The sequence below is a fragment of the Zasmidium cellare genome, assembly GCF_010093935.1.
Source record: "Zasmidium cellare ATCC 36951 unplaced genomic scaffold M409scaffold_46, whole genome shotgun sequence".
NCBI classification, from domain to species: domain Eukaryota; kingdom Fungi; phylum Ascomycota; class Dothideomycetes; order Mycosphaerellales; family Mycosphaerellaceae; genus Zasmidium; species Zasmidium cellare.
Genome location: NW_022986990.1, coordinates 130,334 through 143,152, shown reverse-complemented (window position 1 = coordinate 143,152; position 12,819 = coordinate 130,334). Strand labels below are relative to the sequence as shown.

Genomic DNA, 12,819 nt, shown 5'->3' with positions numbered 1-12,819 from the left:
GCTGGTCGGTGTTGGTCTGCTCGTTTCTTCACTTCATGTATCCAGATGCATTTAGCGGCGGCCGGTTCGGGACATGCTGCCCTGCAGGGCCTCGACCTCAGCCTCCAGCTGCTTGATAACAGCGTGGCTCTGCTCGAGGTCCTTGTTCAGGCGGTCCCTCTCCGAGATGAGCTTCTGCTCCCACTGTCTGAAGCGCTGCTCTTCGACCTTGACTTGCTCAGTGAATCTCTTCCTAAGCTGCTCCTCTTCTTCCTTGAACTTGGGGTTATCAAGCTTCCTTGGCCGTGCCTCGCCAAACTTTCTGGTCTCCATCTGTTGAGCGCGGTATGCCTCGTAGTGGTTCTCTTCGGTGGTGTGGATCAGGTCAAGCATGTGTGTGCGGATAAGGATAGCGCGAAGCTTCTTGAAGTCGCAGTGGTCCTCGTTCTCGACCTCGGCGACACCCCAGGCGTATTGGCGACCCTTCACGGTGCGGCCATCTGGAGTGCTGACGTCCCTCTCGGATCCTATCACGGAGAACGGCATGGCAGCGATCAAGCTACGAGCGTGCTGGAGGCCGGCCTCGTCGTCCTCCTCGAGCGGTGGAGTGTAGATCTTGATGCCTTGCGCTTCGATGACGTTTCGAATCTAGAGACTTATCAGCAAGAAGAACCGCGTTGGTATTGTTGTCAGAGCTTACGCGGTGCTTGAACTTGGCGAGATCAGCTGGGGAGAGTGTATCAGCCTTGGCCACGACTGGGATCAGGTTGACGCGCGTGCACAGGCGCTTCATGACCTCAATGTCGAGTGGCTTGAGGGTGTGGCCAGTCGGGCGGATGAAGTAGAGACAGGCGTGGACTCTGAGATCAATCTTCTCCGTTCTCCTCGGCTGCTGCTCCTGGAGCATGTAGCTCTCATGCTGGTCGTCCAGGAACTCAATGATTGGCTGCCAGCTGTCCCTGTTGTTCACGTAGTCGCCGAAACCAGGGGTATCAATGACGGTCAAGCGGACCTTGAAGAACTTCTCTTCCAGCTCGGCCTTGGTGATCTCAATCTCAACAGTCTTGTCCACCTGCTTAGCGTGACGGCGGCGGTGGTCGGCGTAGTTCTTGATGGTGGTGCTGAAGAGGGTGTTGATGAAGGTCGTCTTTCCCAGGCCGGACTCGCCAGCGACCATGATGGTGAAGGCAGCGCCGCGCTTGGCGACAATCTTGTGACGCTGGTTGGGGAGCTGGAGGGAGCATTAGCGAGTGCGCAGACGATGGGCGATGCGATTGATTGCGCTGCGACGTACATTGGCAATGCCAATCGGCGAGGCAGATTCGGCCATTGTGCGTTCGGGGTGTGGTGAGGGAGTCGTGTGAGGAGGGTACAATTCGGTTGATGGGCGAGTCTGCGCCGGGAGTCGCTGCAATTGATGGAATTGGTCTGTAGCACGAGACTTGTCAGTCACACGGTGTCCCCAATGCTTCTCCACGCTGGCCGCCAACGCGCGTCGCACTGGAGTCCAGCGGTGCGGGTGGGAAACGTACCGCCGAGTGGTCAGATGGCGGGTGTTGAGTTTGCGAGCGCTGGCTCGAGGATGAGAGACGGCAGGAAAGTAGCGATCGGACGAGGAGCAGGCGAGACGAAGCAGCAAGTTGGCGGAGTGGTGCGGCCAAGGGCAAGGTCGAACGTTCAAGACCCCTTTCTATTCCCAGGAACTTGCCGAGAATGCCTGCCCTGTGCTTGCCTGCGCTAGCGGCCCGGTTCGTGGTTTAGAGTTTGTGGGTGAAGAGAGCCGCACTGCATCTTTGCAACGACTTCGACAAACCATCATGACGACGAGGCGATCACCACAATGAGCATTGGGTGGCAGTGAACAATTTTGCAGTCATGAAGACCGATTTCAAGGTAAGTCGTGAGCTGGTACTCGCCGCGACAGGAACACCCGCAAAGACTTTTCTGGACCATGCACTAACACAAGGTAGTTCTCGAATCAGTTGGGAACAGTATACCGGAAGGGCAATCTGGTCTACACAAACGATGGTACATGTCTGCTTTCACCCGTTGGCAATCGAGTCACTGTCTTCGACCTGGTCAACAACAAATCACACACTCTTCCATTCGCACACAGACTGAACATTGCCCGAATCGCTCTCCACCCGAAAGGCCAACTGCTATTGACGATCGACGAAAGTGGGCGAGCGATTCTGTCTCATTTCCAGAGACGAATTGTCCTTTATCACTTCTCCCTCAAGAGCCCAGTCTCTGCACTTGCATTCTCCGCAAGTGGCAAACACTTCGCTGTTGGCTTAGGCAGGAAGATCGAAGTTTGGAAGACGCCATCAACCCCTGGGTCCGCGGAAAGTGCCACTGGAGATGACTCGGGTGGTCTCGAATTTGCCCCTTTCGTACGATATAGGCAATACGTCTCTCACCACGACACTGTTCAGCACATCGAATGGAGCAGTGACTCGCGCTTCTTTCTCTCCGCCAGCAAGGATCTCACGGCTCGGATATGGAGTTTGGACCCAGAGGAAGGATTTATGCCCACAACACTGGCTGGACACCGAACTGCAGTCTATGCTGCCTGGTTCAGCAAAGATCAAGAAACGATACACACTGTATCGAAGGACGGTGCGCTGTTCCAGTGGCAGTATCTGCCTCCTGCAGACGTTGACCCCGACGATGTGAACGAACAAGACGAGCGATGGCGAATCACCGAACGACGTTACTTCTTCCAAGATCAGGCTCATTTGACGACTGCCGCATTCCATCCGGCCTCAAATCTGCTGGTCACGGGATTCTCGAATGGCCTTTTCATGCTTCACGAGCTGCCGAGCTTTTCTGAGATCCACAAACTCTCGATATCCGCTTCACATGTTGATACAGTATCGATAAATCAGACCGGCGAATGGCTGGCTTTCGGCTCTTCTGCACTCGGACAATTACTGGTGTGGGAATGGCAAAGCGAGTCCTACATTCTCAAGCAGCAAGGTCACTTTGACAGTATGAACACATTGACCTACTCGCCCTCAGGCGACAGGGTGATAACTTGCGCCGACGATGGAAAGATCAAGGTCTGGGATACGACATCCGGATTCTGCATCGTCACCTTTACCGAACACACCTCAGGGGTGACGGCATGTGAGTTTGCAAAACGAGGAAACGTCCTCTTCACTGCATCACTTGATGGTAGTGTACGAGCTTTCGACTTGATTCGATATAGATGTTTCCGCACGTTCACAGCACCTAAAAGACTGAGTTTCAGCTCAATCGCCGTGGACCCAAGCGGCGAAGTGGTCGCGGCGGGCTCATTGGATGACTTTGATGTACACATTTGGAGTGTGCAGACCGGGCAGTTACTTGACCAGCTCAGTGGGCATGAAGGTCCAGTTTCAAGTCTGGCATTCTCGGCTGCAGATGGCAGTCTGGTGTCAGGCAGCTGGGATCGCACAGTCAGGATATGGTCGGTGTTTGGCCGAACACAGACGTCCGAGCCGCTACAACTTCAAGCAGACGTATTGGCTGTCAGTGTTAGGCCAGACGGTCGCCAAGTGGCAGTCTCGACACTTGACGGTCAGCTCACCTTCTGGAGTCTAAGTGAAGCCACACAGCAAGCTGGCCTTGACTCGAGAAGAGACGCAAGCGGTGGACGGAAGACGACTGATCGGAGAACGGCCGCGAACGTGGCTGGAACCAAAAGCTTCGGCACCATTGCCTACAGCACCGACGGAACAGTACTTATCGCTGGCGGAAACAGCAAGTACATTTGCTTGTATGCCGTCGAGACTGGAGTTCTCTTACGGAAGTTCACGGTCAGCGTCAATCTCAGCCTCGAAGGAACGCAGGAATTCCTGAACTCAAATCTGCTCACAGAAGCGGGTCCACGAGGCTTACTCGACGAGCAAGGCGAAGCTTCAGATCTCGAGGATCGTATCGACAAGAGTTTGCCAGGATCTAAGCGAGGAGATGCAGCCCAGCGGAAGTCTGCACCAGAGGTGCGGGTACCTGGCATCGCGTTCTCGCCTACTGGAAGAGCGTTCTGCGCTGCTAGCACTGAAGGTCTGCTTCTATACTCGCTCGACACCGGCGCCGTCTTTGATCCCTTTGACCTCGATGTCGACGTCACTCCTGAAACCACTTTGCAGGCTCTTCGACGGACCGAATGGCTGAAAGCAATGGTCATGGCCTTTAGACTCAGCGACACTAGGCTTGTGCGGCAAGTCTATCGCTCAGTGGCCATCTCAGATATTCGCCTTGTGGTGCGTGACTTGCCGCAAGTCTACCTGGAGCGGTTGCTGCGATTTGTCGCCAAGGAGGCCGACCAGAGTCCGCATCTAGAGCTGAACCTCATCTGGCTGGAGAGCGTACTGAGCCAACATGGCAGATTGCTCAAAGAGAAGCAGGGCGATTACGCAGAGGTCGTTCGGATGGTGCAGAAAGCGACTGCCAGGATTCAAAATGAGATCATGAAGGTTGCGGACCAAAACACGCATACGATCGATTACCTGTTGGCACAACCACTGAACGATCCATTCTCTGGTATGCAGCTGAAAGCGATTACTACCGGCGGGGCTGAGCAGGAGGAATCGGATGATGATGAAGAGATGGCAGATGACGATGAGGAGTGGATCGGACTTGAGTAAGATCTGTTTTCCGAAAATGCATGAAAGCCTGGCGTTGGGGAAAGGGAAAGCATCAAAGCACCTGTAGACATAGACAAAAAGCAGCCAATGTGCTGCATTGAAACCACCTATTATTTTATGCAAATGCCACGACTTTTGGCCAACATTGTGCAAAAGCCTTCAAGAAGAAATGCAGCAATTTCCGACGTCCGTCTATACGATCTCTACGCCTCTCTCGCGACGCCTCGATTTTTTTGCTAATCCAAAAACTACGCCTCCCGGAAAAGAACGAGATCTGATGGAGGATTGTTCTTCGAGAACACAACATCATCGAGCGGCTCGGAAGGAAGACGGACAATAAATAAAACCATTGAAGAAACAAATAAAAACGACTCTGGTGAGTGAGTGAAACTCCCAAATATCCAATCTTCCAGTGTTGTGTCCGTCTCCCTCGAGACAGGACCCATCCACCCTCTTCCTCCAAAGTTTTCCCCCGAAGCCTCCGACCACGCACTGACCTCGACCGCTGCAGTCCACCCACATCAACAACATCCTGCACCATGTCCACCAACAAAAAAACCGTCTCCGTAATCGGCTCCCTCAACATCGACTTCATCACCCGCACAACCCGGCTACCGCTCCCGGGGGAGACCCTCTCGGCGCTCTCCTTCGACCAAGGCTTCGGCGGCAAAGGCGCCAACCAAGCCGTCGCGTGCGCGCGACTCGCCGGCGAGGACGTGCGTGTGCGGATGGTGGGGCACGTGGGCGGGGATGGTTTTGGGCGCGAGTATCTGGAGGCGTTGGGGAGGGAGGGGATTGATGCGGGTGGGGTGAGGAGGTTGGAGGGGGAGAAGACGGGGGTTACGAATATTGTGGTTGAAGAGGAGAGTGGTGAGTTTACTTTTTTTCCTTTCTGAGAGGGTTGGTGAGGGGGTGGGATTGTGGACTGACGTTTGTGTTTTTTAGGTGAGAACCGAATCATGTTTGTGGCGAATGCGAATTGGGCGTTTGGGAAGGAGTATGAGAAGTGGTGGGAGTTGGTGGGGAAGGAGGAGGGGGAGAGTGAGGTTTTGGTTTTTCAGTTGGAGATTCCGTTGAATGTGGTAAGTTTTGATACCCTTTAGCTTCGCCCCATCGATGGCTTGACGATGGCTGATTGTTATTGCAGGTTCTGCACAATATGACCAGAGCAAGACAAGCCGGTAAACATGTCCTCGTGAACCCAGCCCCGGCGATTCTATTGCCAGCGTCCGCCTACGAGAACATGGACACACTGGTAATGAACGAAACCGAAGCGAGCATACTAGCCGGCACAGATCCAAGCCAGGCTGAAGACCAGACAGCCGAACAACTCATCAGCACCGCAAAACAATTCCTAGGCTGGGGTGTCCGCGACGCTGTAATCATCACTCTTGGCGGCAAGGGGCTTGTCTACGCCACCGCAGCAGGAGCTCAAGGCCACATTGGCGCTCATAAAGTCAGCGTTGTTGATACCACTGCTGCTGGAGACACTTTTGTGGGTGGATACGCTGTACAGCGGGCAAGGAACAACACGGCGAGCTTTGATTATCGAAAAGCGTTGGAGTTTGCTACTTTGGCTGCGTCGAAGACGGTTCAGAAGCGTGGAGCTATGGCTTCGATTCCGTATCTTAAGGAATTATAGAATAGACGAAAAACCGAGAGACAATGAGACTTGTGTGTGTATATGATGCATTCAAGATATAGAGCCAGCTCTAGTATTCGATCCATCAAAGTCAACCATTGCCATCTTTTGAGTAACCAGATCTTGAACAACTCGACTGGCGACTTCGAACGCTGTCCCACACGCAGCGGCCTTCACGATGGGCGCACGCTATCCTCATGGTATACGCCCACACCTCTCATTCCGATAGCAGCGTTGCCCCCAACCGCGACACTCCGGGCAATAGTGATCTGGGTAGACCATCGGTCGTTGAGCGGGCGGAACGACGAGTCGACGAGGTTGTATGTATGGTCTACGGATGGCGTTCCCGACGTTCGAATCGTTGTTGTTTTGGTGGTACTCGAGGTTGACGTTGAGAGACACTTCGAGGCGGGCGTGGCGAGGCATTGTTGTTGTGGTGAATTCGTGGAAGTGGAAGTTGGTGGGTCTTGGTGGATTTGGGGAGGTTGGAGGTCTTGAGGCCGGCTCGTGGGTGTTTTGGGGCTGTTGGTTGTTGATTGGGGATTGCTTGACGAGGACATTGTGTCTACTTATATTCTTGAGACGCCCATACTCATCGTGTGGTCTTGTTCATGGTCTTCTTTGAGGCTAGACTGTCTGTCACGGGTTGTAGGTTGAGAGACAGTTGTCTGTGCGAGGAGATGTTTCTGTTCAATGTCTGACATATTTCTGGTGGAAAGTTCAATCCCTCGTGTGTCGAGGAGTCTCATGCCGAGCCATTATGAATGTATCTGAGCAAGATATCAGCAAGACATCTGGCTCCGGGATCGAACGAAGGAACAGACATCGTGCTTTCCACAAGGACTCTCAGTCCTCATATGTTAGCCAAGCTGTGTGAAGCCTGGTAGAACCTTGGACCACTTTGAGGAAGACATACCTCAGATCATGACCCTCAAACGAGCCAATCTTCGCATACTTACGATTCTTCCGGTGCAAGCTCAGGACAAGCAGACTTCATCCCTTCTCTTCAACAAGCCATCATACTAGTCTTGATGAGCTGGTCTCGCGAGCTTTCTCTTCTCAGGCTACTACCTCTTCAATCCCAACATATATCAACACCGAGAGCCGGCCTCTCAACATCGATTTCTGTTCCATCAACGCACGCGAAAAAAATTATCGACCGAACACCATGCCGTACAGAACTCGTTTTGATGGGAACATCCGCTACAGGGACTACGGATGCAGGACTGTGGTCAATACAGGTGGTACCAGTTTCAAGTACCATACGATCAACCCGGGTGAGAGGGCTCCGGCACTCTGCCCACGCTGCTGGACGAATCATCCTCGGTGCAACCACAGGACATACCGTTGCTACGTCACGAATGCCATTGGGCCAGGACGATATGATGAGGTGAGTGAAGAGAGCAGAGAACATTATAATACATTGTGGGTAAGAGAAGGGGTAGATTGATCCTTGAGTGACCGAGATGATGAAGGTCGGGAATACTTCTCGAGTTGCCCAGTTGTATTTGTGTGAGGTACTGAAGCTTCACAATGGGGTCTCAGGGCTGCAGTTGCGAAGAGGCGTGCTGTTCAGGGGGATGCAGTGGCCAGCAGCGGGCGAACATGTTTTCGATGTAGCCGGATTTCGTACGTAGGGAGCATAGCTTTCAACCTGTGTTAGGCAGCCACACAAGCCCTGAATTTGCGTGAGAATCAGTCTCCAGTATGCTCCATTGCTTGACGTTGCTGCGGCAATATGGATGAGACAGGTCTTCAGTCGAAATTTCCAGCGCAGCTGGTGCCATCGTTGATCGCCAAGACAATCACCGATCGGGGCTGCTGATCCATGTCAGTCATTTCAGCCTCAAATGCGTCGTGAATGCGTCGTGTGTAACAACATTCAGCTCATTCTTTGATGTTGTACGTGGTATCGAAGAAGAATCCAAGCCCGAAGAAGTCCAGCAGGTGAGGTCGAAGATTGTCGTCGCCAACGAAGCGAAGGAGCCGCGCGCCCGTGGCTGGAACGAGAGCCGTTGAACCTCTTTCGATCTTCAACCAATCACGATGCTCTCGCTTTCTGTGGCGCACGGCAAGGAGTGGCTAGCGTCGTGGCTGCAAGTGATCGACCATCGAGTCCTGCTTTGGCCATGCACGCATCGTGACGAGTCTGGTGTACCTGTTTTACATTTTTGTTTTGCCAAAAAGAAATCCATGTGCTACTTCGTCGGTTCCGAGCCTTCTTTGTCAACAGCAACAGGCAAACTGGGATCCTTCCGAGCCCCGCGATTACCCAAGATTGCCAGCAGTTCAGGTTAATTCCCGGCATCGTCGACCCCCTGCCCGCTCCTCGTCATCGCCACCGCTTCCCAGCACGGAGCCAAGTCCAGTCTGCAGTCCTCCGCCAGCGCCATCTCCGCCGCAAGATAGTGCCCTCTTGAAGAAAGGCCGGACCACGTGCGAGTCGCCATACACGGCGGCACCATGGCCTCGTCGCAGTCTGCTTCTGCTGTCAACAAGCCTAAGAGCGCGAGGAAGTCGTTGCTATACGAGGGCAGGCGTGAGCGCGAGTTCTACCGGTAAGCATGTCAAGAGCGGTATCTTCTCAACGAGTACTGACACTCCCATTTAGATACTACCAACCCATTCGCGAGCTGACCAAGGCTGGACCGCCATTATGCGACTTGTCCGACGAGAAGGCTGTCGAGGCCCATCGGCCATTCTCGTCACCAGATCACGCCTTGACTGCGTTCTGTCAACTCGGGGCATTAAGATTGGGGACCCGCCGGGCCATGCTGTTCTTCTTTGACTCCAACTATGCCTATGTTCTAGCCGAAGCTACGCGATCTCTCAGCCTTCAGGATGATTCCGTTCATGGACAGGAGGATGACCTTTGGCTGGGCCACACCGTCATCCTTCGTGGCTATTCCGTCTGCGAAGCCACTGTAATGCTGCCGCACAACGAGGGTTCCAATAAGGAGGAGCCCAGTGCCAGCATCGCCCACGTTGTGAATGACCTGAGCGACGACACCAGGTTCTGCGACCGGCCCTTTGTTACACATGGACCAAAGGCACGTTTCTATGCAGGAGTGCCAATTACGACTCCACGAGGCATCAACATCGGGGCTTACTGCGTTTTGGACGACAAGAAGCGCGACGGACTAGACGATGCGAGTGTCTCATTTCTTCGTGATATGGCTGCAACCGTGATGACTCATTTGGAGATGGTTCGTGCAACTGCAGGGCACAAAGTCGGCACATCGATGATCGCTGGTCTGGGTGCTTTCATCGATGGTGCATCTGGTTTTCGCGACTGGGCCGCGCAAAATGCAGACTGGAATCTGGACGAGGACCCAAATATATCTCACCCGCTTGGTATACAACCAATGACTGTCGAAACATCTGCCGTCGCACAAGCCGCAAAGCAAGCCGGCGAACAAATGGAAGATGAGCGGAGACGAAGTGTGACACGTTCATCTCCAGCACCGCAGCGCTCTCGAGGGTCTACTATCACGAGCTCACCGAGCAGAGGGCCGCAGATCCTCAATCCGAGGACCTTGAAAGGCAAGAAAAGTGCGGACAGCTTCGAGGATCCGGTTGCACAAAATATGCAAAGAACCTTCGAGAGAGCCGCTACGTTAGTGAGAGAGGCCATGAACGTTGACGGCGTCATCTTCCTCGATGCCGCGGTTGGGACCTTTGGAGGTCTCGTGGAACATCCTGATTCCCTCAGCAACACCGAGCAGAGCTCTGACTGCCACAACAGTGCGGCGGAAACCACGACTGGTACTGACGTGGACGAGAAAATTACTAAAAACAACGATCAGCTTCCCAGGCTCTGTCACACTCTTGCTTATTCCTTCAACACCCAGGCCATTTCCAACCTCGAAAAGAATATGAATACGATCAAGCGACCTGGAGATATAACTGAGAAATTCTTGCGCTCTTTGTTGCGAAGATACCCTCGAGGAAAGATCTGGAGTTTCAACGAGTATGGCGACGCCTCGTCCGACGACGAATCCTCCGAAGGTAACACCGATGGAGGACTGTTTCCGTGTTGTTCTAAGGCGTCCAACAGCGATCATGGCGCTTCTTGTCCCAAGAGACATAAAAAGAGTCGCATGGACGATTGCAAAGAGATCCTTCGCCTTCTTCCAGGGGTTCGAAGTGTTGGAATTGTGGGCATGTGGGATCACACTCGCCAAAGATGGTATGCTGCTTCTCTATTCTGGTCTTACTCGCCTTTGCGCCTCTTTTCCGAAGAGTCAGAGGTGAAGTACATGACTGCTTTTTGCGATGTCATCCTTGCAGAGCTTCAACGAATTGAGGCCCAGAACTCGGATCGCGCGAAGTCGGACTTCATTTCTACCATCAGCCACGAGTTACGGAGCCCTCTGCATGGGATCCTAGGAAGCGTGGAATGTCTTCAGGAGACGGAGACGGACTCTTTCAGTACTGATCTGATTTCACAAGTCGAAATCTGCGGCAGGACCCTGCTTGATATCATCGATCATCTTCTGGACTTCAGCAAAATCAACCACCAAGCAAAAACAAAAGCGGTGAACCGAGGCAAAATCTCGAACAACCCTGCCAAGCGAGATCGTATGGGAGGTATGATGGCTTTGGACGCCGATGTCTGGCTAGATCAAATCACCGAGGAAGTGGTGGAGACTGCTGTCTACTCTTTCTGCTGCAGTCGAGAAGCAGAGATGATCATGAACCGGAACGTAGCGGTGATTCTGGATATCGATCGCTCAGCCGACGTTGACTGGAGATGCCACGTACCGATTGGAGCTTGGAAACGAATCTGCATCAACCTCGTCAGCAATGCCCTCAAGTATACGAGCAGCGGCCACATTCGCGTTTCCTTGAAAGCCCACGCGATCCCGGATAAGCGGAAACGGTTCAACGTTACCTTTTCTGTCAGTGACACTGGACGAGGGATGTCGCGAGACTTTCTGGAGAATCACCTCTTCAGAGCGTTTGCCCAAGAAGATAGCTTAGTTGAAGGAACTGGTCTTGGCATGAATCTGGTGGCCAAGATTGTCAAGTCACTTGATGGACGCATCGAAGTTCAAAGTGAAAAGGGCATAGGTTCGACTTTTGCGATTACTCTCCCCTTGGAACGAAGCCGACCGGCCAGAGACGCAACGGGCAAGAGCTCGCGAAAGACGCTTGAGTCCTCTGTTAAAGGAATTGCTGTTGGGGTCATCGACAACAGCGCCACGCCGCTTGCATCTGTGGGAGAGGTGCCTGATCAGACAGCCCGGTCCCTGATTGTCGAGAGCGTGCACAAGACACTGACCCAAGTAGGAGTTGACACACTTCAATGTACTTGGGCTGGCGACGACAAAGCTGAGGTCTATCTTGTCACAGAGGGTGAGCTGAACGACGAGCTGAAACGTCGACGAGATATGGGCTGTGCCGACCAGCTTATGTCACCGAGTGCGTTGAGCAACAAACCGTTCATCGTTCTATGTGACAGCACCTTGTCTGCACGTCGGATAAGAGCACCAGGTCTTGGCAATATTGCCAATGGATACATCGAGCTGATCGCACAGCCTGCGGGTCCCGATCGTTTGGTCAAGGCCATTGCTTCCTGCGTACGGCATAGGTCACTCACCAATGAGCCGACGCCATTGGTCAGTACCATCCAGGATATCGCTGCGATCACACCACCTGCAGATGAGCACATCAGCACTGATAATCTGCCGTCTCGGTCCCGCAAGGACACCTGCTTGGACAATCCCACTGCTGATGATTACAAGAAGTCCGACGCGAAAACTGAAGCCCACAAAGCGGAGGCAGAACGACTGCGCGTTGAGAAGCTCAATCGCGGGCTTGCAAGCGACTACAAGTTTCCTCGGATTCCAACGCCCTCACTCAACGGTTCGAAGCCTAGAGTCAGCGCGGCCGGTTCAGCTTCGAAAGCAACCCAGACAAAAAAACCTCCTGAGAGAAAGGATGCGGGCGTCTCGCTTCTCTTGGTGGACGATAACGTAAGTACATTTTGACCTCAAGGCTTATACCAGTACTGACATGTGACAGCCCATCAATCTTCAACTTCTAGTCACGTACGCCAAGAAGAACGGCCACAGAAAAGCGGTCGCTACCGATGGCCAACAAGCTGTCGAAGCGTACAAGAAGGCTTGTGACGAGGCTGGCTATGACAACAAGATCAATCATCGGCCTGTAAGCCGCGACGGAGTCAAAGCTCCTATCAAACCGCAGGTCGTTCTTATGGGTACGCCAATTTGATCTGATCATGATTGTTCTTGACTTACCATCCCGCAGATATCAACATGCCTGTCCTAGATGGCTTCGAGGCTACGAGGCAGATCCGTACTTTCGAGAAGTCGAAGGGCATAGAGCCTGCAAAGATCATCGCTTTGACGGGTCTGGGCAGCGCGAGCGCACAGCAGGAAGCGTTCACTTCGGGTGTTGATCTATTCCTAACGAAGCCTGTCCGGCTCAAAGAACTCACGAAAATCTTGGATGGTATAAAGAAGGATTGAATAGGCGAGTGGGCGTTGCCTTTACTATTATGATGGCTGGCGTCCGAACTCTTTTGGCATGCTTATGGCCATG

General features: G+C 53.2%; 5 protein-coding genes across 5 annotated transcripts; 4 read left to right on the top strand and 1 right to left on the bottom strand.

Annotated features, from left to right (window-relative positions):
- Positions 1 to 51: 51 nt before the first annotated feature.
- Positions 52 to 1,309, bottom strand: M409DRAFT_28852 (uncharacterized protein; the record flags this gene model as incomplete). Its single annotated transcript, XM_033809202.1, has 3 exons — positions 52 to 627; positions 680 to 1,210; positions 1,274 to 1,309. 3 exons carry the CDS (start codon positions 1,307 to 1,309, stop codon positions 52 to 54), a joined length of 1,143 nt encoding a protein of 380 aa, XP_033661604.1.
- A 545-nt stretch (positions 1,310 to 1,854) lies between these two features.
- Positions 1,855 to 4,610, top strand: M409DRAFT_59745 (uncharacterized protein; the record flags this gene model as incomplete). The annotated part of the gene is made up of 2 exons (XM_033814287.1): positions 1,855 to 1,872; positions 1,950 to 4,610. The coding sequence occupies 2 exons, from the start codon at positions 1,855 to 1,857 to the stop codon at positions 4,608 to 4,610; spliced, it is 2,679 nt and encodes an 892-aa protein (XP_033661603.1).
- A 539-nt stretch (positions 4,611 to 5,149) lies between these two features.
- M409DRAFT_70247 (uncharacterized protein) lies at positions 5,150 to 6,252 on the top strand (the record flags this gene model as incomplete). The annotated part of the gene is made up of 3 exons (XM_033818644.1): positions 5,150 to 5,480; positions 5,556 to 5,692; positions 5,758 to 6,252. 3 exons carry the CDS (start codon positions 5,150 to 5,152, stop codon positions 6,250 to 6,252), a joined length of 963 nt encoding a protein of 320 aa, XP_033661602.1.
- Positions 6,253 to 7,420: 1,168 nt separating this feature from the next.
- Positions 7,421 to 8,271, top strand: M409DRAFT_59743 (uncharacterized protein; the record flags this gene model as incomplete). Its single annotated transcript, XM_033814286.1, has 3 exons — positions 7,421 to 7,642; positions 7,755 to 7,881; positions 8,012 to 8,271. The coding sequence occupies 3 exons, from the start codon at positions 7,421 to 7,423 to the stop codon at positions 8,269 to 8,271; spliced, it is 609 nt and encodes a 202-aa protein (XP_033661601.1).
- Positions 8,272 to 8,715: 444 nt separating this feature from the next.
- M409DRAFT_70246 (uncharacterized protein) lies at positions 8,716 to 12,746 on the top strand (the record flags this gene model as incomplete). The annotated part of the gene is made up of 4 exons (XM_033818643.1): positions 8,716 to 8,810; positions 8,864 to 12,230; positions 12,280 to 12,475; positions 12,526 to 12,746. 4 exons carry the CDS (start codon positions 8,716 to 8,718, stop codon positions 12,744 to 12,746), a joined length of 3,879 nt encoding a protein of 1,292 aa, XP_033661600.1.
- Between the last annotated feature and the right edge of the window lie 73 nt (positions 12,747 to 12,819).